The sequence below is a fragment of the Lepisosteus platostomus genome, chromosome 13 (assembly GCF_059453375.1).
Source record: "Lepisosteus platostomus isolate fLepPlt1 chromosome 13, fLepPlt1.hap1, whole genome shotgun sequence".
Classification (NCBI taxonomy): Eukaryota; Metazoa; Chordata; class Actinopteri; order Semionotiformes; family Lepisosteidae; genus Lepisosteus; species Lepisosteus platostomus.
In genome coordinates this window covers 30,921,530-30,942,227 of record NC_142623.1, presented here as the reverse complement: position 1 = coordinate 30,942,227, position 20,698 = coordinate 30,921,530, and the positions used below count along the sequence as shown (strand labels likewise).

The 20,698-nt window shown below is 43.8% G+C and overlaps 1 protein-coding gene across 2 annotated transcripts in view; it reads left to right on the top strand.

Moving 5' to 3' along the window:
- The first annotated feature begins 495 nt into the window (after positions 1-495).
- clint1a (clathrin interactor 1a) overlaps positions 496-20,698 on the top strand; it is a 34,608-nt gene continuing 14,405 nt past the window's right edge. The window contains exons 1-3 of one of the 2 annotated variants that reach the window (XM_088604118.1): positions 496-702; positions 19,722-19,826; positions 20,313-20,409. In XM_088604118.1, the coding sequence (XP_088460244.1) occupies positions 662-702; positions 19,722-19,826; positions 20,313-20,409 (243 nt within the window). In that variant the 5' untranslated portion in view covers positions 496-661. The remainder of the gene's footprint in view (positions 703-19,721; positions 19,827-20,312; positions 20,410-20,698) is intronic. The other variant, XM_088604117.1, reaches the window with a different exon arrangement.

Here is a 20,698-nt window from a genome sequence, read left to right as displayed (position 1 = left end):
TTGATGCAAATGCTCCTGTAAACGATGTGGGAGTACTAAGGGAAAACTGAACAATTTTGTGGTGGCAAAACATATTCATTTTATCCAAAAAAAAACAAAAAAAAATCCTGAACAGTCTTCAGGACTCTGACAGGGTACCCCACACAACACTTTTGGGTCCCTAAAAAAAGTATTTCTTTCTGAAAAAATCTTCTCGTTTCCCCACATTTTTTGGATTTAGTGTTATTCTCTCAGTTTAAATGCATGAGAACTGTGCAGTAATCCTAAAACCACCAATAATTATGTTTAATGAAAAGGAGAGTAGTATCAAAAATTACAATACACCTATATGTAATGATGCAACAAGAAATGTGCCCAAAGAGGATTGTTTAACGGGAAAAAACACTTTCGCTGGGTTTTCCCCCCAACAGAACTACAAACCCCGGCATGCACCACGACTACAACCCGTAATCGGCTTGCGCTGCGCTCCTCTGTGCGTGTCTGTGACGTTTCAAGGACGTCTCCGTAGTAACCTGCCCGGCCCTGCTGCCGCTGTGAGAGCCGGAGAGTTTAAGGCAGTTGGGGGTTTTGGTATCGGTGACAGAAATCCGAGTCCATCGGCGGGTTTAAACGGACTGGACACCGGGTTACTGAGGCGGAGAGCCCCCATTAGAGAGCCGAGATGCTGAATATGTGGAAAGTCAGGGAGTTGGTGGATAAAGCGTGAGTATTCTTGACATTTTCCAGACGAAGTGTTTTCTTGTTGTTGTGAGGCCCCGGTTTGTACCTGTTCGAGAGAGACACGTATGAAGCCGGTGACGTCACGCCGTGTTCTCAGCTGATACTGACCCATCATGGCTTCCTCTGCTCTTTCGACTCAAAGCACGGAAATTCAAGCCATGTCCGATTCCTCTCTGCCTGCTTCTTTTTTTTTCCCTCCCCATTCACGCTATCCCTTCACAGACGTGCCCCTACACTCTCTAAAAGTAAATCAACTCTCCTGCTGATGGCTTCCAGGGTTGCCGAGAGCCCGGATCATTAGCTAGCCTGTTCTTCCGCCTTTTCTGGTTTAAAAAAAGCCACATCAGATTCCGAAAATCTTTCCCTGTCATTCCTCATTCTTTCACAGATTTGCTAAAAACTAGGCCCTGGCTTTCAAAAACTGTCAAACTGCTTTCTGTTCTTCCTTTTCCTGTGTACATGACCCGATAAACACGACGCTACGACCTAATCATCCGGTGTAAAAATATTAATTTCTCGGTGTCTGATCCTTGAATGTGATGTGTTTTGTCTCTTCCGATGTGGGTTGTAATGTCAGAAACCGAACTGTAAAATTATTTTGCAACGGAGAGTCCACTTCTATTAAGAAGAATAAGGCAGACGATGGTAGAGACCTCAATAGATCTACACCTGACTTTTTAAGTGTCAGGAAAGATGGGTTTTTACTGCCACTTCCTCCTTCGGGGGTATTATGAGCTAGACATCGTTTACAGGCTCGTGTGAACAATACTGATAAACGTCTTCGTACAGACAGTATAAGAAAATACGTATTCAGAAAGTCTTTCGTGTTGTCAGAAATACAATTAATACAATGGTGACATGGGCACTGGTCTTTTTCTATGGACACTACGATAGCAGCATGCAATACATTGAGACACCATGATGAGAAACAGAGTGAAAACCCAGCTAGATTTATTTAATATACATTAGGTGTTTGGGATTTGTTTTTGTCATAAAGCGCTGAATAAAATAGGTAAAGAAAAGGTGATTAAACATAAACATGTTGGCTTTTAAAAGCTACTAGTCTGAAAGTTTTTTTTTAAATTTTATTTTACATGCTGAGCATTTTTAAATGACCAGTGAGCCTTTCATTTCGTATGCAGGAACTTTGGGAAACTTGATCATTTGGGGGCGGAAACTGAAGGCACGTCTGTTCTAGAACAAAGATAGAGCAATAGAAGCATTAGGCGCTTTTGTTGTCTGTAACTTTCAGTGATATTTAATCCAAGAGGGCTTCTCCGTTTAAAAGCATTGTTACTTCAGAGCTTTTTACCTGTCACTGCAACGTTTGCCTGTCTCTAGCCAGGATTCCCATTACTTCTGTTAAGGGTGGTAGAGCTGTTGTCCCCAAACTCTGCTGCTGTTCCCAACAGCACTGCCTTTTCACAAGAAAGGAAATTCCACTGTTGGACACAGGTTTCTCATTCTGTAAGATGGCAAGCGCACTCCAGTTTAGTAACACAAAGTGTACGTCTTCTAATGCATAGGGGAAGAGCCAGCCAAGTAAGACAAAGGAAAGACCCTTTTATCTGACTCCGAGAGAGCTACACTGACTCATGCGCATGCAGAAAATGCCTGGATTATTGTGATAATCATCAGTTCTGCATTTTAAAGCTGAATGCAGTAGGTTAACCCATGGATCCTACTCTGCATATGGATTCAGTCTTAATTCCTTCTTAAAATTAATACACAGTCGGCCGCCACACATAACGAGGACTTTAGGGAGGGGAGAGGTCATTGGAAAAGCTCATCATTGTGAACTTTGTGACTTTCTCTTAAAACGTTTTAAATGAAACCTCTTTCTCATTTTGTTCAATTTCCGGAACATTAAACCATTGCAGCAGATACTCTTGGAAAAACTCATCTGGGTTCTTACTCATTTAAATATTTAGGTCTGGGAGTGCGTCACTGCACCGTTTACTGTCACTGTTATAGTGTATAATGTCATTGTGGGAAAACCGATAAGAGTTTTTTGTTGCATTGCACTTTCAGTTTTAATAAGCTTCCCAGTGATTGGTGTTTATTTCAAGAGTTTTACCTTATTTTGAGTGACTTTGCATGCCATAGGCAGGCTTATGATGTTAAGTACTGAATTACTTTATGCTACTTTACTGTTTCATTGGTACTGGCAATAGAGGCTGAAGTTTGTAAAACCTGTGCATTGCAGCGGGAGTTTCATTCATTTACCTGAAGAGCATTGAAGGTTAAACTTAAGTAAAATGGTCTTATGTTCCCTTAAAACTCCCATTAGCTGTCAGGCCTGTTACAGATACTGTCGCTTCTTATTCTGCAATAAAAGTTGGAATGTCCTTCAAACTAGATTGCTGAATACATTACTTTTTTAAATAGGTCACACAGCTCCTGCTAAACAGGAAGAACACCAAAGTGTCATTTACAGAGATTTGTCTGTTTCAGATTAGATTATTTAAGGTTGATCTTTGTGAGAATAAAAAAACCCAAAAGGAAGTCTCTCTGTGAATCAGAATGTCTTGTGTAAGTATGCTCAGAGCTGCATTTAGCTAAATGGCACGCACAATGGTTGAGCTGAGACAGAGAGGGTTGGGGCTCTCCCTTTTTTTGTAGAACACAGGTAGAGCAAATAGGCAGACTTTGACAGCCTATTTTCTACTATTTGTCCTGTGCATTTTGCATGAAAGCCAGAGATAATTACAAGAACCATAAGAGACTTGTGATTGGTATTGCCGGATGTCCAGACCTCATTCTAAAGAGAGTAGGGACAATGTAACTGCATCTTCAAAACCACTTCCATGCTATGTGTTCTTTCCTGTTCTAAGCGTACCTTTTTGGTAATCCTGATTTTACACCCCAGCAAGCTATAAACGTGATTATGGGAAAACTTCAGGTATCTCCTGTTGAATCTTGTCAATAGTAGAGGGATTGTAACTTTTTTTTTAAGTTTATGACTGCAAAACAAAATAGCAGAAAGAGGGGATTTCTGATAAAAGATTTCTATCGGGGTCATGAAAATATTTTTTGCGGTTTTAAATATTTTTTGAAGGTTTTGCCACTGCAAGTGCTGTTAGGCCTCTCGGAACTTGACTCATTTTCCAAAGTGTTACTTTGACATCACTGTTCACACGATTAGTGTTTTTTAACTTGATCGAGCTGTCTTTCTCCTTGCTGTCCTATTGCACACAATAGCCAATACAGGTAAAAGCGAGGGGTGGGGGGTGGTTTACCAGCTGTGGGCTTCCCCTCTTCTCCCTCGCTCTCTCTGGAATCTCTCTTCTGCAGAGGCCCTTGTGGACCTGTGACACTGCAAGTCTTCTGTCCCGCTGGGCAGTCAGTGGGAATTCCACTGCCACGGCGGGGCTGTCCTCGGCCCTGTCCTTGTGACCTCCACTTCTGTCAGTCTCTTCCTCCTTCGGCTGAAGAAACTCCCCAGGGAATTCGGCGAGATTTCGACAGAATCATTTCTGAATCATTCAGTTGCATATGATTTTAAAGTCCATACAGCGGCGTATTTGTAGAGTGTAGAGTTTTACCTACTCTGTTCTCCAAATCAAGCCATCTGGGGAACTGCAGAATTCCCCAGGTACTGTAAGGAAGGGAATATTATGGAGTGTGTTCTTGTATAAACCACTTTGTGGACACTGTAAGATCCTTAGCTAGCTTGCCTCGGTAGCCGTGCTTTCTAGAAGTGTGTTTTCATCTTTTCTCTGGAGCGGTATCACATCAGACCAGCATCAAGGCAGACACAACTCGGGTGGAAAGAAGGCCGTCTTCGTCCCTCAGATCATCGCACGTTTTTCTTTTCTGCTGCAGATCAAAGCAGGCAGGCTGTCACTGAGCCCAGCTGAGGGTTGGGGTGGGGGGTGCGGGGCACGGTGGAATTGTAGCTTCAGTCATTTTTAATTTTTGCATTTGAAAACCGTCCACTGCCGACACTTGCATTGAGACCAAAGTCGGAGACAGACAGCGACCTTGGAAAGGTGGAGAGAGTCTGAGTCATGCCTGAAATGTACAGGGTTTTTCGTCTCCTTATTGTGGTTCTGTATTCTGCTTGTGGAGGAAGAACGGCTCTGTCTGTTTGCCTACTTTCACTGTATTATAAAGCGAACCTCACAGATGAGCACTTCTGTTGAATAGCCTTTTCATACAGTACTGTCTTGATGACTTTGTGGCTTTCTTAGATGTGGTTTAAAGGTGGTGATTAACTGGCCTTTGTCCCCAGATCTGCTGTGCTGTAGCACAATTCTTTGTTTTGCCTTTGATGAGCTTGGGGTGAGGTGGGAGGATGGGAGCAGCAGACATGACCCAGTCTTGTTGCTGTAAAATAATAATCATAAAAAACCGTTATTTTATATAGCGCCTTTAAAGGTGGCTTCTCAAAGCGCTTTACAGAATGACAACAACAATAAATAAAAAGAATTCACAAGATAATATACAATTACAATACACAGAGGAGACCGTGGATGGTGGTACTAAGAAAGGCAGAGGGGTAAAGAATGGAACCAGTGCAGTAAAGGCTCTTTTAAAGAAGAGGGTTTTGAGTCTGGGTTTGAAGGAGTTTAGAAAAGGTGACTCTCTTATATCCTTGGGCAGAGAGTTCCAGAGCTTGGGAGCATAATAGAAGAAAGGTCCTGTCACCCATTCGATGTAGACGGGCTTGGGGGACAGTTAGGAGACCAGAATTAGAAAAGCGAAGGTTGCGAGGTGGGGAGTAGGGCGACAATAGTTCAGACAGGTACTGAGGAGCCTTATACAGTAGGTGAGCATGAGGATTTTAAAGTCCACACGGAATTTGACAGGAAGCCAGTGCAGGGACTCCAGGATAGGAGTAATGTGGTCACGTATCCTGGTCAGGATTCTAAAAAAGGGGGAGATCATTGCTTTTGTGTTCACGCGGTCGTGTTTTCAAAGTCCAGTCTCTATTGCGCAAAGGCTGTAGGTGTTTCTTTATTACTGTAATTTTTTTTTGTTTGTTTATTTTGTCAACGATCATTTTCTAGGTTCTTGCTTATCCTGTCCCAGAGAGTGTCGCAGTTCCTGATAAACTTGTTAACCCACCCTTGCCCGCCCTGGGAGAAAGAACTGGCAACAATAGATTGTAATAGGAAGCAATGAAAGCCTTCCCCATGACTGCTGGCAGTAGTCTCCAATGTATCACTTACTCATTTCACTTTGTGTGCTGTGTTCTAACCACTTCCTGTTGGATACATTTAAAAAGTGTCTTCCCTGCTTCAGTGCTGTAAGTGGAATAAGCAGAAGGCGGGCAGGTTTCTGTAAAGGAGTTTACACCGGTAACATCCGTGTTTGTGCATGGTATGGCTGTCTTGCCTAGGTAACAATAATAATAATAATAATTGCTTACACTTATATACCGCTTTCCTGGACACTCCACTCAAAGCGTTTTACAGGTCATGGGGACTCCCCTCCCCCACTACCAGTGTGTAGCCCCACCTGGATGATGCGACGGCAGCCATAGTGCGCCAGTACACTCCCCACACACCAGCTCTCAGTGGGGAGGAGAACAGAGTGATGAAGCCAGTTCAGAGATGGGGATTATTAGGAGGCCACGATTGGTAAGGGCCAATGGGGAATTTGGCCAGGACGCTGGGGTTACACCCCTACTCTTTTAAAGAAAAATGCCCCTGGGATTTGGGGGGCAAACAAAAGGGCCTTGTTTTCTGTTCGAAAGTCAGGACTTGGCCTTTCAGATTGTGCTTCTGGGGCAGGGCTCTCCTGAGAAACGACGCTGCACACCTTGACAGAGATTCTTTAGAAATGTTGCAGCTGTGTTACGAAATGCAACAGCACATTATGTAGGCCACTGCCCGACAGTGACAGAGCTCACCCCTTGTTGCGTAAGCCTTGGTTTCAATTGGGTAACAGCATTGGGTTTGAAAGACTTATTTTGATTTTGGATTATTTGTCACGTCCAGTACGTAGTAGAACTCCACTGTGTTGACTTATTTTTTCAAATTAATTTAAAAGTTGATCAATTTAACTTTTAAATTAGCTACAGTAGTTAACTTGATTTATAAGTTTCCTTTTTTCAGATTGAATCATACTGGTTCAGGGAGCTCATAGCATTTTGAATTTGAAGGACCGGTAAAACTGCTTAACTGTGATTTGTCCCAGTTCGTGTTGCCCCTGTGCAAGAGCACCCAGGAGCACTGACAGGACCTTGACTAGGATGTATTTGATGTGAGAAATAAAGGCATCCATCCCTCTTCCTGGCTCTCGTTGGCTGTTATCCCAGCAGTGTCTCTTGATTTGTGCATCGGTTCTGGGGTATAACTCGATTTGAGAGATGAATTTGCGAAAGCTCGCCAATTGAGTTATGAGTCTTACTTCCCAGCAAACCTCTCCAGTATCAGCTTGGCGCTTCAGTGCTTCCTAGTAAGCAGGATTCCTAGATCCTACCCCGTGTGGCCAGGAGAGCTTGGGAGGGGAATCACCTCAGAAAAAGGAAAAATGTCACGGCTAGATTCCCCTTGTTTCCATGGAGCAGAAGCTAGCTATTAAGAAAAAAAAACATTCATGCCTTCTGATTTTCAGTAAATGCTTTCTTTAGGATGGTAAAGAACATAATTTCTTAAATGTAAAGAGGGGAAAAATCACAGTGTTTCACTTTTCATTTTGCTTGTTCTCTTATTCCTCCTAAGAGCTCAGGTTTAAGCCCTCGCTTTGGGTGAATTCTCGCTCTGTGAACAGATGTATAATCCCAGAGGTCTGGTGTTGAGCTGGGTTGTGTAAGGTGTTTGTTTGAAATTGTAATGAAACTCTCCTGGTCTGCGCCCTGCGGTTATGATCTCGGGACATAAGGATCCCCTCTTAAGTTCTGGATTGACTGGTTATACAGCACACGTACAGCAGAGAGTGATTTCTGCACTGCTTTATTTGTAGCCAGTCAGAAAGCCCTCTTTTTTTTTTTCTCCTGAGCTGCCTTCCCTGCAAGGTGGAGCTCTGAGGTTTATATAGAAGTGTAGCGACAGACAGGGGAGAAAAATAGCTTTTGGGTAGAGAGTGGGCTGACGTGGCTCGGCCTGGGCCAGGAGGGAATCCAAGGGGCTGGGTTTGAGGCACAGTGCAGCAGCAACTGTCTTGACACAAAAAGTACAACCAAATCTATCGGATAAAATTAAAATGGGCTTTTCTGTACAGAGGCATGCTGGAAGTCGGGGAAGGGGGTGAGCAATTGAAACTTCTTTCAGACCATCTAATCTGTGCAGTTTTTTTGATTGCAAAGGAGGAACATGCAGCAGAAGCACATTAAAACAAGACAGAGTGGTGGGGGCTGGGATGTAACGAGCCCTGCCACACACACACACACACACACACACACACACACACACACACACACACACACACACGCACACACACAGAGAGAGTGAAGCCGCTCTCCTTCCGCGCCTTTAAGGAAACGGCTCTGTTCCACCCAGATAATGAGAAGACCGAAAAAACAAGACACCGCCCTCTATGCTCCGTGTTGGATGCTGTGCTCAGTGACAAACACGTTTCTGAGCTGCACCTGTGTCACTCCTGTCTGATGCAAGTAAACAGGTTTTCATGGACTGGGACATACCTTAATGGCAGCTTGGGTTCTTCTTCTATTTTTATTTCCTTTTTCGATTTTAACCCTCCCACCTCCCAGTGACAAGTCTTTCAAATCTTCACACACAGTAGACTGTGCGCCGAGGCTCTGTTCCCTCTCCTGTGCTGACCAATAAGACGGCTGTAATGGTTTTTCCTGGCGGCTGGTTGTTATGGATCATTTTTTCTTAGTGTGGGATAAAGACTGCTGGCTTAAAAGAGCTCAAAGGGTCACAAACAATACCGGTAGCACTCGGGACCATCTGACTGGCTTGATGGATCATGGCTTAGTATTGATCCGAGTTCGTCCTTAAGCCATTCCAGAAAAGCAGTCAGTCAGTCATTTCCCAGCGCAGTGTCTTAGCGCACTTGTGCCACCTGCGCAGCCCTTGTTTAAAAAGTAAAAAAAAAAAACTTGCCAGCCTTCCCAGGTCTGAGTGTACTTCTGCTGTCCTCCTTGTGTGGCTTCTTTGAGCTGGAAGCTCTGCTTTTGGGGTCGACCTTTTGTTCTGTTTTGTTTTTTCTGGATTTTGATCATCTGTCTTGAAAGGCCCCTTTACTCCAGCCGAAAGGCGTTTCAGATCTTTTATGTCTGGCTTTTAACCAGCTTTGTGGCAGACTGGCACAGAAGGGAGACTGATCCGTCCTTCCTCTTGGGGGTCCTCGATATCCTCCTTCAAAGCGACCGTTTAGAGAAGATAAACCTGTTTCTGATAGCAGTTGACATCCAAGGAACAGGTGTGTTAAGTTGGTGGTGGGTTAACCCTTCGCTGCACTCTTTACTGCAACAGTTAGCAATAAACAAAATAAATAAAATCATTTTCTTCTCTCTGTGGAGCTGTAATCAAGCTGCCCCACCTTTCATTTGTCAATGGGACCAGATGTGCCAGGTGATGTTCGACAGACTGCTAGACAAGAGAATTAAAATTCAGGCACGCTCTGCCCGCCTGCTTCAGCCGGCACAGCTGCCCTGCAGTGGGAAATCACATCTGTTCACTTTGATCTTCCGAGCTCCCCTCCTGCATTCGCTCTCCTTCCCTTGCGACTTTTTCATTGCTAAATGATTGAGACAATTGTTGTTTTTTTTAAAATCTGCTATAGAGTGCAACTTGGAGCGCAGCTTGGGTGGCATTACAGCACTCGAGTCTGCGACGCAGAGTTTCAGCCTTCAGCCAAGGCAGTTTCATGACACGTCCAAGTGACATTGTACGTCGTTACAAGACAAAAAGACGAGACGAAATACAATTTGTCAGGTCGTGGAGAGCCGCAGCCCTGCGGGTTTTAGGGAAATATGGATCGACAGTGGTGTAAGCCTTTGAAAACTGTGGGGATCTTGAATTCCGGACCTTGGAGTCCAGGATCCAGTAAATTTTGCATGTCGTGTTCAGGTAAACAACAGCTCTGCGTGGAAGGTATATCTGAACCAGTTTAAAACTTAGTCATGTCCGTTCAACACTCCCGTCAGATGAAGAACTGTAGGCAGCTTTGGGAGACCTGAAACACTTGTTGGATTCTGGACATGAGGACCGGAGATCAAAACCCTTTAGTTAACAGTAGTTCCCGATCTTGGTCCCTTGTGACCCGCCCACCTGTTGGATTTTGTTCCAGCCCAGCCCTCAGTTACACAATCACACCCTTAACTGACCTAATAGTTATAAGATTAATTTGAACCGTTTGTTCTCAGCTCTCAAACATGTTGGAGCAATAACTGTAGTTTTTTTTAAAAAGTGAAATCAAATCCCAGACCTTTGGCTAAAAACCACAAGCAAGCATTCTCTTGAAGCAACTTCCTAATTGAAGCCTTGCTTGATCTAATTCAGGAGGGGTGGATTGGAAGCCAGCAGCTGTGTGGATCACCAGGCCCGGGATTATTGGGAAGCACTGATTTTAGATCACAGGAAAACAACTACAGTCCTTGAGGGCCAGAATCCAGCAGGTTTTCTAGGTGTCTTTAAATCATCAGCACCTGCTAATGAGTCCGGTGTCAAATTGGGCTGGGGTTGTCAACCAGTGATTTAGCTCTTCCAAGTCAAGGGTTAGTTGTCAAGTCACTCCACGGCCCCATAGCTCTGCAGGACCAGCTGTGAGGACTGTCTTTGTGACTGTTAAGTGACTGAGATGTGCTTATGGATTTTCAGCTTTTGTTTCCATGTTGATTGTTGTGCTCCAGTTATGTATTAGGGATCTGTGAGTGTCAGACAGCGCGACTCATCCTGTGCCCTGGTATTGATTTCAAATCTTTCCTGTCCTTTTAAATAGATCTGTAATCACCAAATCTTCTGTTTTATGTCTAACCCATTTGGAATTTCTGGTTGTTGAATAACCCAGCCGAGTTCCATTACCTTTGTTCCAGCTTTTTCCCCGTCCACACCCAATGCCTCAATCAACAGCGCTAACGTCAGTGGGCCCTATCTTCTTGGCTCATTTTTTGGTGTGTTTTTAGGTTGCTGTGGATATTTATATTGCATTTGGCTTTTACATTCTTTTACAACATCCCCCTTTGTTATTTTCCATTGCAATCATTGTAATCAGGCTGTAGTTAACCTTTTAATCAAACATTGTGTTTAACAGTGCTTTAAAAACACTTGTATCCTCTTGTTAGTTGCCTGCTGGTGTGGGAAAAACAGTTGTAAAATAGTTGTATTAAAACCCATTTTTTGTACAGTAGTTCCATCGGTCCTCTAAAGGTCAAATTCCAAAACTATTATCTTGTTTTCCTCTTTTTAAAGGTCTAAAGGTCTCCTGCTTTTCTGCAGCGTAGAAAGGAGAGCTGTGTTGTGTGAGTGACTTGATCAGTTTGAACCCGAAGCAGAAATTAAACTTCTCTAGGAGGCTGTGGAAAGAGAGACTGCAATCAGTAAGCTGGCAGTGCCCCAGATCTTAATAGGAACTTGAGGTTTGTTCTTACCTGGGCTTCTGACCTCAAGACAGGAAGTAATAACACATTATCCCTGGCTTACTTCTGGCTCTTTTCATCTTTACCACTGTTTAATATTATGTATTTTACCTCGCTGGCTTTTTTAATGGGTAAGACGATTGAGTTACGAGACCGTATTTACATGGACAGCGGCTTCCATTTGATGGAATTGTGAAGCCCTTGGATATCACTGTGTTGTTAAGTGATTTAAAGTCGAGCAGTATGCAGACGTCCTACAGGATATTAACCTATTTGCTCAAGTTAAGTGTGTTATATGCATAACAATTAGAAAGCCAAATCACTGTACCTTATTAAAAGCTTGTACAACAAAGCAGATGTCACAAGACCAAAACTTAGCATTTGCTGTTGGAAACTGCTTTATAACGCTTTATAACGTCCAGGCATATCAGATCCATTTTGCTTCCGAGCTCTTGAACAGTAAAATGTGCTGTTAGCCTGTTTTTGTTGCACTGAAAGCACTAGAGTAGCACTGTCATGCGTCTGTGACATTGGCGTGTTGTGCTCAAACAGGAAGCCAGTCTGTCACCTTGTGCTGAACCAGCTTGAACATCTCCAGTTTAATGTCAGACTTTGACCTCCCCAGAGTTAACACTAGTGTTTGTTCATGCTATTCCTAATCTGTGTTTACTGTTAACACTGCAGTGTATGAGGCACTGTGATATACCAACAATTTTTAATGTACCTAATCTAATAGCCAGCAGCTATACTGTAAAAAGGCGCCGTCCTTCAGATGAGATGTAAAACCGAGGTCCTGACTCTCTTTGGTCTTTAAAAATCCCGGGGCTTTTCTCGAAAAAAGTAGGGGTGTAACCTCACCAAATTTCCCATTGGCCCTTACCAATCATGGCCTCCTAATAATCCCCATCTATGAACTGGCATCATCAGATTCTCCTCCCCACTGATAGCTGGTGTGTGGTGAGCTTACTGGAGCACTATGGCAGCTGTGGCATCATCCAGGTGGGGCTGCACATTGGTGGTGGTAGAGGGGAGTCCCCATTACCTGTAAAGCGCTTTGAGTGGAGTGTCCAGAAAAGCGCTATATAAGTGTAAGCAATTATTATTATTATTATTATTATTATTATTATTATTATTATTATTATTATAATAATCAATCAGTAAGTTTGAACTTCTGGAATCCCATTGGCACAGTGTCCTGAAACAGTCTCAAGGTACTGTGATCTGAAGACACTGATTGATTGCTCTACTCGGAGTGACTTTGGATCTCGGTGCCTTCACTACGTAACCCCACTTTCAAAAAGTGTCGCTTTCTGGGATCGGTCCAGGATCACTGTCATTAGCTAACAACTAAGAACTAATTCAATGAGCAAACTGCCCCGAGATCCACTTAAATAGCCAAAATGTGCACATTTGCACCCATGCTACAATATTATTTTTTACCCTTTTCACCGACTGTATATATGCTGAGAAATAAAAGCAAGTACTACAAGAGCAGCAATATACAAGTAACGGTATGAACGGAGTGGATTAATAAAGTGTTCGGTTGGAGTAGTTTTGTTTCTCAAGGCTGTCATGTGATAGAGATTCATCTGGCTGGGCTATTGATCTGGACCGGTATGGTGAAACTCACGTACAACTGCTAGAGTTTTTTTGTTCTTCCTCCACGTAGGCTCAACGGGGATTTAAAAATTGCTCACAGAGTGTGTCCCTGTGCGTTTGCAAGACGATGCCTTCAGCGAATGTGCGAACAGGCCTGCGTTCCATCAGGGGCCACGAGAACCTCTTTCAGACTGCACTCATGTTCCACAGCCAGGGTGCCCTTGAGGACAAGGACAAGGGCTTTTTTGTGCATGTTACTGTTATAGTTGGCTTGTCGTCCCCTGCTGCTTGCTCTCTTTATCATTGTGAAGTATTTCTGCGCTCGTGTACTGGTTTTGCAGGATTTGCTTAAAGCATTAGGGCTATTCCTTTAAAAGTGCCTCCATTTATTATTCATTGGGATAGTCATCAGAAATTCTACCCTTTTCTTGTGCTGCTGGGAAGGCACCTTCAGTCTTTGCATTTGTCCTCTTCTGGTTTCCCGCAGCTCTTGATTCTTGCGCGACACGGCTGCCCCACCAGTCAGACCCTTCTGAATTTTTTCGCTTTTTCTCTGGCCGGTTGTCTCGAGGACGAGAGCTGCTCTGTGCTACAGCCCGACGGCGCGTTAATGCCCCTGTCCTTTTCTGTGTGTGATCAAGGGGCAGCAGTCTGTGCTGATAAGGCGCTGCCACCGTTTGAGTTATGGTAGCAGCCTGGGAGGAGAGAGTGACAATGTCTGGCGACTAATGCTTTAATGACGCTCTCATTCAGGGTAGATCGCTTGGGCTCTGGCTGTGCTTACAAATGTGGCTCAAGTGCATGTGCAAACCTGTAGTGTATGCAATCCAGCAGTATAGCTTATGTTTTAGTGTTTTGTTTCTTAATCTCTGGTCCAGAAATCAAGCAATTAAATATATTTTGGGCTATCTTATTCTTCGTGAGAGTTGGAGTATTTTTTTTTAGGTTTTCCAAGGATGCTTGTTATGCTGTCTTGGCACTTTTGTTTGTTGTTAAATTTAGCAGCGGATAACTCCCAGCAGGGTGTACCAGGAAACAGCCAGATGTTGATACAGCCCCTCTCTCTGCCCCTGCATGGCTGTAACTGTATTTGGGATAGCAGGATGCTGTGCTTGACAGCCTCTTGCAGTGTGGACCAGCAGTTAAGCTAGATCAGGCACATAGTGTGTTAGTCAGGGACAAGGAAAAGGTAGCTCAGACAGCCCGGACAGAGGTGGTGTCGTAGTGTCTCTCTGTGGCAGAAACGAAACGAAAGAAGGCATTTCAGCCTCTGTAGCGTGTTCAGTCATGAGTGTCTAATTGATCCCAGGATCTCGTCCAGCCGGTTCTTGAATGAAGCCAAGGTGGTTGGCTTCAACTATGTGGCTGCTAGCTCGTTGCATTCTCCTACCACTCTTAGTGTACAGAAGTGCCTCTGGTCCCTAGTTTTAAATGCACACACCCATGTTTTGGGTCCTCCTGTTTGTGTTTCAGTGTTGCTTTGACTTTGTCAAAGGCTAAAAAGATTCAGCCTCTCAGTCCAGGATATATTCCTTAAAGTTCCAGTATGTTCTGATGTCCATCTGTTTGATTTGTTTGAAACTTGAGCCGATACAGTATCTCCTGGAATCAAAGTACAGTGGTTCAGACCGCTATTCTGAGGCATCATTGTCACAAACAAGTGGACTTCTCTCTGCACTGATCATCACTAAACACTTAATGGAGTTGGCCCAGAGACGTGGTGGGATCTGGCCTTTTCTGTCCTGCAGAGCTGGTCAGCAATTCTGAGGCCAGTTGACACACAAGTATTGTTGGAAAATGGAACTGCACCCTCCATGGCTTGGCACAGTCTTATAAATTGAGTGTGGCTTGGCTGTGTACCTTTTCTGTGGTTTTAAAGTTTAAATTCCAGGAGTTAAAAATCCTTAGCCTGTGTTGTGTAATACTCATTGATTATTATTATTTTTATTCTGCGCTGCTGTTGCCATGATGTGCTGCATAGCCGGTGTCCTGTCCCATATGCTCATCTCTCTGAAGGCGTTTGACCTCTGCCTTGTAGCAGGGTGAGTCCTGTGTGTGCTACAGCCACTTAAGCCAGCAGACCATCTGTGTGGTTGCTAATAAGACCAGCAGACGCACAGACCTGCAGTCCCAGTTCACTGCAGTACAAGAGGGCACAAGACCCTGCAGACAGCCCTCACTAAAGGATCTTTGAAAGTCCCCCATCTGGGTCCTGCTCTGTAAAAACAGAAGTCCGATCGGTCCGTATTTTCTCATGCAGCACCTTTTAATGAAGACTGCGATGCTGCACTCTGCCTGAACAAAAAGCTAGCTGAAAAAATTACAGTTCATCATGATAATAAAACAGTCGCCAACAGTAAAACCTAAAAGTGTGCAGTTGTAATCGCAAAGCAACACCAGCTATGAAAATTGGTTTAAGCAGAAGAAAGTAAAACATTAAAAGCAAACCAGAGCTGATCATGTTAGGAAAGTGGGTGGGCCAGCCAATTGACCTTAATTCAATAAAGGCTAATTCGCTTTTTCGGTTATTAATGTCAGTCTTTAGAAGGAGCCACGGTCAGTGATTTTTTTCTAAAGGGATTTTGTGGTTAGGGTTATATAAGGTCAGATTGTTTTCAACTAATGGGCAAAATCATGCTTAAGTTTCGGGAATTCAGCTTAGAAACCCAGGAATTGAGATGTTTCAATGGCACATTGAAATCCTGCAACCCTGCCTCGTTTCTTAGCTCTCTTCTTTCTCGGCCGTCCTCCTGCTAAGAGGCTGATGAAGACAACCATCTTCCACTGAAGCTTCTAAACAGATTCACTCTTCCGCAGACAGCTGTGTGCCAGTCGAGCTGCTTTACTGCGAAACCGTTCAAGATGAAGAGGTGCCAAGAGTCAAGCAAGGAGATCTTTATCGCCAATCTTCTTAGTATTGTTCGTAGAAATCTGTTTTTAAATTTGACAGCACCCCACCCCGTGGTTTGTCGCACTGTGCTTTAAAATCCTCCAGTAAATTACTTTCTTCTGCTTGTTGTAGAATCTAAGTGAGAGCACACTGAATATTACATTAGTAATATCAGTCTTGAAGGTTTTAAGTGCGTTTTTATCCACTCTGCGATTTGTTTTGCTGAAAATTGCAGCTTTGTGATGGGGAGCTGCCATTCAGAGGTTGGTCCCTGTGACACGTGGGTCAGGGCACGTTGGATGCAGTAGTTGCTGCAACACCCTCGAGAAATCCTCCAGAACAGATGCCTTTGCACAGCAGGTTGTAATCATAAACCAGACACCTCCTGCAAACAGAAGGGAAATGAGGCATGAAGCGCACAGATACCCATAAGGATTGGAGGGTGAACACCGAATGAGATGGGGAGGGAGCTGGGTGGATAAGACGGCAAACAGTGTGGTGCTGATGTCACCTTAACTTAAAAACGCGTGCAGTGGATGAGGACAGGACTGTATGTAGGGCTTGGATTTTCTTCCCTCTGCGACTGAGCTGTGTGTATAAGAAGCAGTTGGTGCTGCCGCCTCATAATTCTTAGGTACCAGTTCAATTTTGCATGCGGGCACCTTCTGTGTGGAGTTTGCACGTCCTGCCCTGTCTGGTGGGGGTCTCTGGCTTCACCATCCCATCAATGATTCTGGGTGGGTTAAAGGGCGTCTCTGTAGCCATGGGATCGCCCAGCAACAAAATGACCTCCCTTCCAGGGTGAAATTCCTCTTTGCACCCTCTGCTTTGGGGAATGTGGTGCAGACCTGATCAGGAATCAGGTGGGATTCTTAAAATGCTCTCCTTAATAGAATTGCTCATTTTAATAAATGCCTTTTTGAAGATGGATGTAGAAATGTAGGCAATTTTCTTTAATTGATCTCTGCTTTTAAGCACTTGCTTGTGATTGGTCTTTGTTTTCTTGATTTATGTTTATCTCCGGGATACACTGTGGCACAGTGGTCAGCATTGGTGCCTCGCAGTGCTGGAGTCCTGGGTTCAATTCCAGACCTGGGGCACTGTCTGCGTGAAAGCTGTATGTTCTTCCAGTGTTTGCATGGGTTTCCTCTGGGTGCTCTGACTTCCTCCCAAAGTGCAAAGACATAGTAGTAGGTTAATTGTCTTTTGGGGAAAAAACTAGCCCTGATGTGAGTGTGTGCATGTCTGTGTCTGTGTGTGCCCTCCGCTGGACTGGCATCCCATCCAGGATATATCCTGCCTTGTGCCTGTTGCTGGCCAGGATAGGCTCCAGCTCCCCCCATGAGCCCTGTTCTGGATAAACTGGTTGGTCGGTGGATGTACTTATCTCCTGGTTAAATGCATTCCAACCTTTACCATTTAAATATAGGTGGTTCCGTATCAAAAGTGTCCTGTTTTAAGGACGATCAGTGAAGTGCAGTCAGTAGTCCAGTGCCTACAGGAATGCAGGACTTAGCACCACCTGGCCTCTGACTTGTCAACTGCAGGTGTAGGTAAAACTCAGTGTTCTACCACACACCTTCACTTCTTTTGTGTATCTAACCCAGTCAGGCTCTAGGTTATGGCAGGTTATGGCAATAGCTAATTGTGAACTCAGCATAATGACTTCCAGAAAGTTATTACTTTGAAAACTGTGCCTTGGAAAGCCACAGACATCTGGAAAGCCTTTTTTTTTTGTAAATGTCTTTCTGAGCGAAGGGGGAGGAATGCTTCCTACAGTTCATACAGTTTTCCTGTCTAAATAATAATAATTGTCGAAATGCTTTGCAGCTGGAGGGGAAGTGAGATTAGCTGCCTTTTGAGCTCGGAAACCCCTCGTATCTGTCCAGCGTTATCAGCAGTGAGGAGTCCTTGTGTGCCTGGCCATTGTGAGTTATGTCATCCCATCTCCTTCCGTTTTAAAGACATCTGGCTGCCTGGCGAGTGCAATGAAGTCTTATTCTGTGATGGCAAATTCTGTCAGGATCATAAGTCTTGTTACACATTATTTTAAAACTAGACAACCGACTATACTAAGGTGGAAGAACTGTTGAACGAAGTTACTGCTATAACCTTCTGTTCTGGTTTGACGTTAGGCTGTGCAGTTTGCAGGTTTCTTTTTTAAATTAAACTAAATCTGTTTTTCCATGTATGTGAAATAATTGCATCATGCTTCTTGGCAAGGAGTAAATGCTCTTGCAGAATGATTCATGTTGTCTTACACTTGCTAATCTATTTAACGCGCTCTTTCACCAAAGTGTTTATTTCTCCTGGAAAAGCAGTGCGTTTACTGAATTTGGCTGGAAAGGCCCTAGGCTGGTTGTAAGCACCGTGTGTGGTGTTCTGACAGAGCTGGGGAAGAACTGCAGAGATCTGCCACTTTTGCAAGAATCTAAACCATCCGAGCCTTCATACAGTATCCAGTTACGCAAATCATTAGGTCTTTTCTTGAGACAAAAAAAACAAGGCACTAAAAGCATGAGAGTCTGCACAAAAGCATTTTGTCACTGGGCAGTTCTGATTTGTACTCCTTTTATTTTTGTTCTTTACTTGCAGTTTCTGCTTTTCTACAGCATGGAGGCAGATTCACTCTGACAGGTTGTTCTGGCTAGTGATGTGTTAAATGTTCTTTACACTTTATCTCTCCCCTGGATTGAGCCCAATTTAATCTGGTCACAGGGCTCCCCCTGGTCTCCGCCACTGTCCTGAGCTCACGAGTTCATATCCGTCTCGGGAAGTCTTGGAATCCGAGCACTCATTTCCCCTCACATCTGGCCACAGAGAAATTAGGCTCTGCAGCAGAGGGTACAGGATCTGTGGGGTCGAGTGCGCGATGCAGGTCGTTAGAAAACATGGGAAAGGAAGAATAAATCATCCGTTGTAAAACGAGGATTAACGAGGAGCCTGGTCTGCAGCCAACTCTACTTTTTTTTTTTTAATTTAGTTTTTGCAAAATGTGCTGTGACTTATTTTGCTGTTACCTGTAGGAAGTGTGTGTATAGGCCAATAAATTTGGCATTTCTGATGACTAATTTCTGGTCACGTGTTCTCCCACAAAGCAGACTGTTTAAGAATGTTTTTATTATTTTTACGTTTGATTCAGATTGTCACTTAAGGAGGACTTTGTGGGAGCCTCGGCTAACATTCTGTATTTACTGTTCCATACTCCCACAACCCTTTGTGTAAAGAAGTGCCTCCTGTTGGTTTTTAGTGCACTTCCTCAGAGTTCCCACTAGCTGCCCTCTAATTTGTGTTTCACTGCTTGTTCTGAGCACAGATGTTCATTAAAGAGATTTTAAATGAATTAAAGATTTCTCCTCCTTCGGAAAATCATTTTTTGGACTACTGATATATATACAATAACTTCCCTGTAGTGACCTTTGTCACTACAGAAAAATAAGATTAAGAATATTCCCTTTCTTGGAAACCAGGGCATAATTGGTTTTTAGGTTATTCAGGGTGGAAAAGAAAGTTGGAATTTTCTTTAAAAGTGTAAAACTGCACCTTTAAAGATCATCTTTCTCACTAGAAAATGAAGAACTGTTATTCTCAATCAAATGAGGCTTTTGGTTAAAATCTCTCTATCCAGCTGTTTCTTAGTGCATTGAGTTTGGATTGATACGTTCTCGTGTGGGAATTTGAAAGCAATGAGGCCTGACAGGAAATTGACAATCTCTTTTATTGCATCAACAGATTCCACACAATACATGGTCAGAATAATATCCAGGCCTCCTCGGGTGTTTAGCTGTATGCTGGCCCCCTGACAGATCTGATAGAATAATCCCCAATCAGTGTCTTTTCCCAGGAGTGATCAAACCGTGGCTCAGACTGCTTAAATAGGACTGTGTGATTCCTGTAGTCTTGTTCTGTTCACCGCACAGGTTATTTAAACCACCCACCAGGATTGTGGTTATACTTCGTGGGGTTGTGCGTCCAGACGTTCACTGCAAAACATGTGACTGTATTTTTCTCCGGCAGCACCAACGTGGTGATGAATTATTCAGAGATCGAATCGAAGGTTCGAGAAGCTACCAACGATGATCCCTGGGGACCATCTGGGCAGCTGATGGGGGAGATAGCCAGGTGAGTGCTCTCTCTGGTTTTTGTAGCAGTAACTAGACAGCTCTGCCTGTCTAACTGCAATAGACGTCTCCCAACACAGCACTGCGGCAGTCACCTCATACTGTCTCTTCGGTACTGCTGTGACCTGTCTATCCAATGATCTTAGATAGTATGCTGATAAAGCATACATAAAATGGGATAAACTTGAAATTATTTACATTTTTTAGCATTCAAACATAGAATTTCGATTTGAGTATCTTGGAAGAGACTGTGAGATACTCTAAAGCAAGGTTTCAAATCAGAGGAGGCTGTTCTGCTCAAGTAACTTGTCTGTCTGCCAGTGGCGAGTCAACCCAGTGATCTCATTGGGCCATTTCTAGACGCACTTGGGAGTATCCTCTTCATCAGCGTGGTAGGACTGCTTGTCCCAGACTCCACAGAGCCCTTTTGTCTTAATGCGCGGCCTCTTGCTTTCCAGTTGTGAGTGTTTTTCTTGTTCTTCCCCAGATCCACCTTCATGTATGAACAGTTCCCTGAAGTGATGAACATGTTGTGGACCCGCATGTTGAAAGACAACAAGAAGAACTGGAGAAGAGTGTACAAGGTCTGCAAAAATCCCAATGAATTCTCAAGACTTGGTTGAGCACAATAAAATTCTGAAGTGCAGAAACAAACAATTCCGTTTGTTAATTTACTCGGAAAACCACTGCTCCTGTGCTCCGTTGGATTCAGTTGGCCTGCACTGCTTTTGCAGTTTAGGGACGTTCAGTCTGGATGCAGACGGGTGAAAGATGCTTTCAGAGATTGGGAGGTGTAGCTCTGAAGGTGCTAAGCACCATTTTCACTGTGTGGCTGAATGGAACAGTCACACATCATGTCCCTGTCTGTAGTTA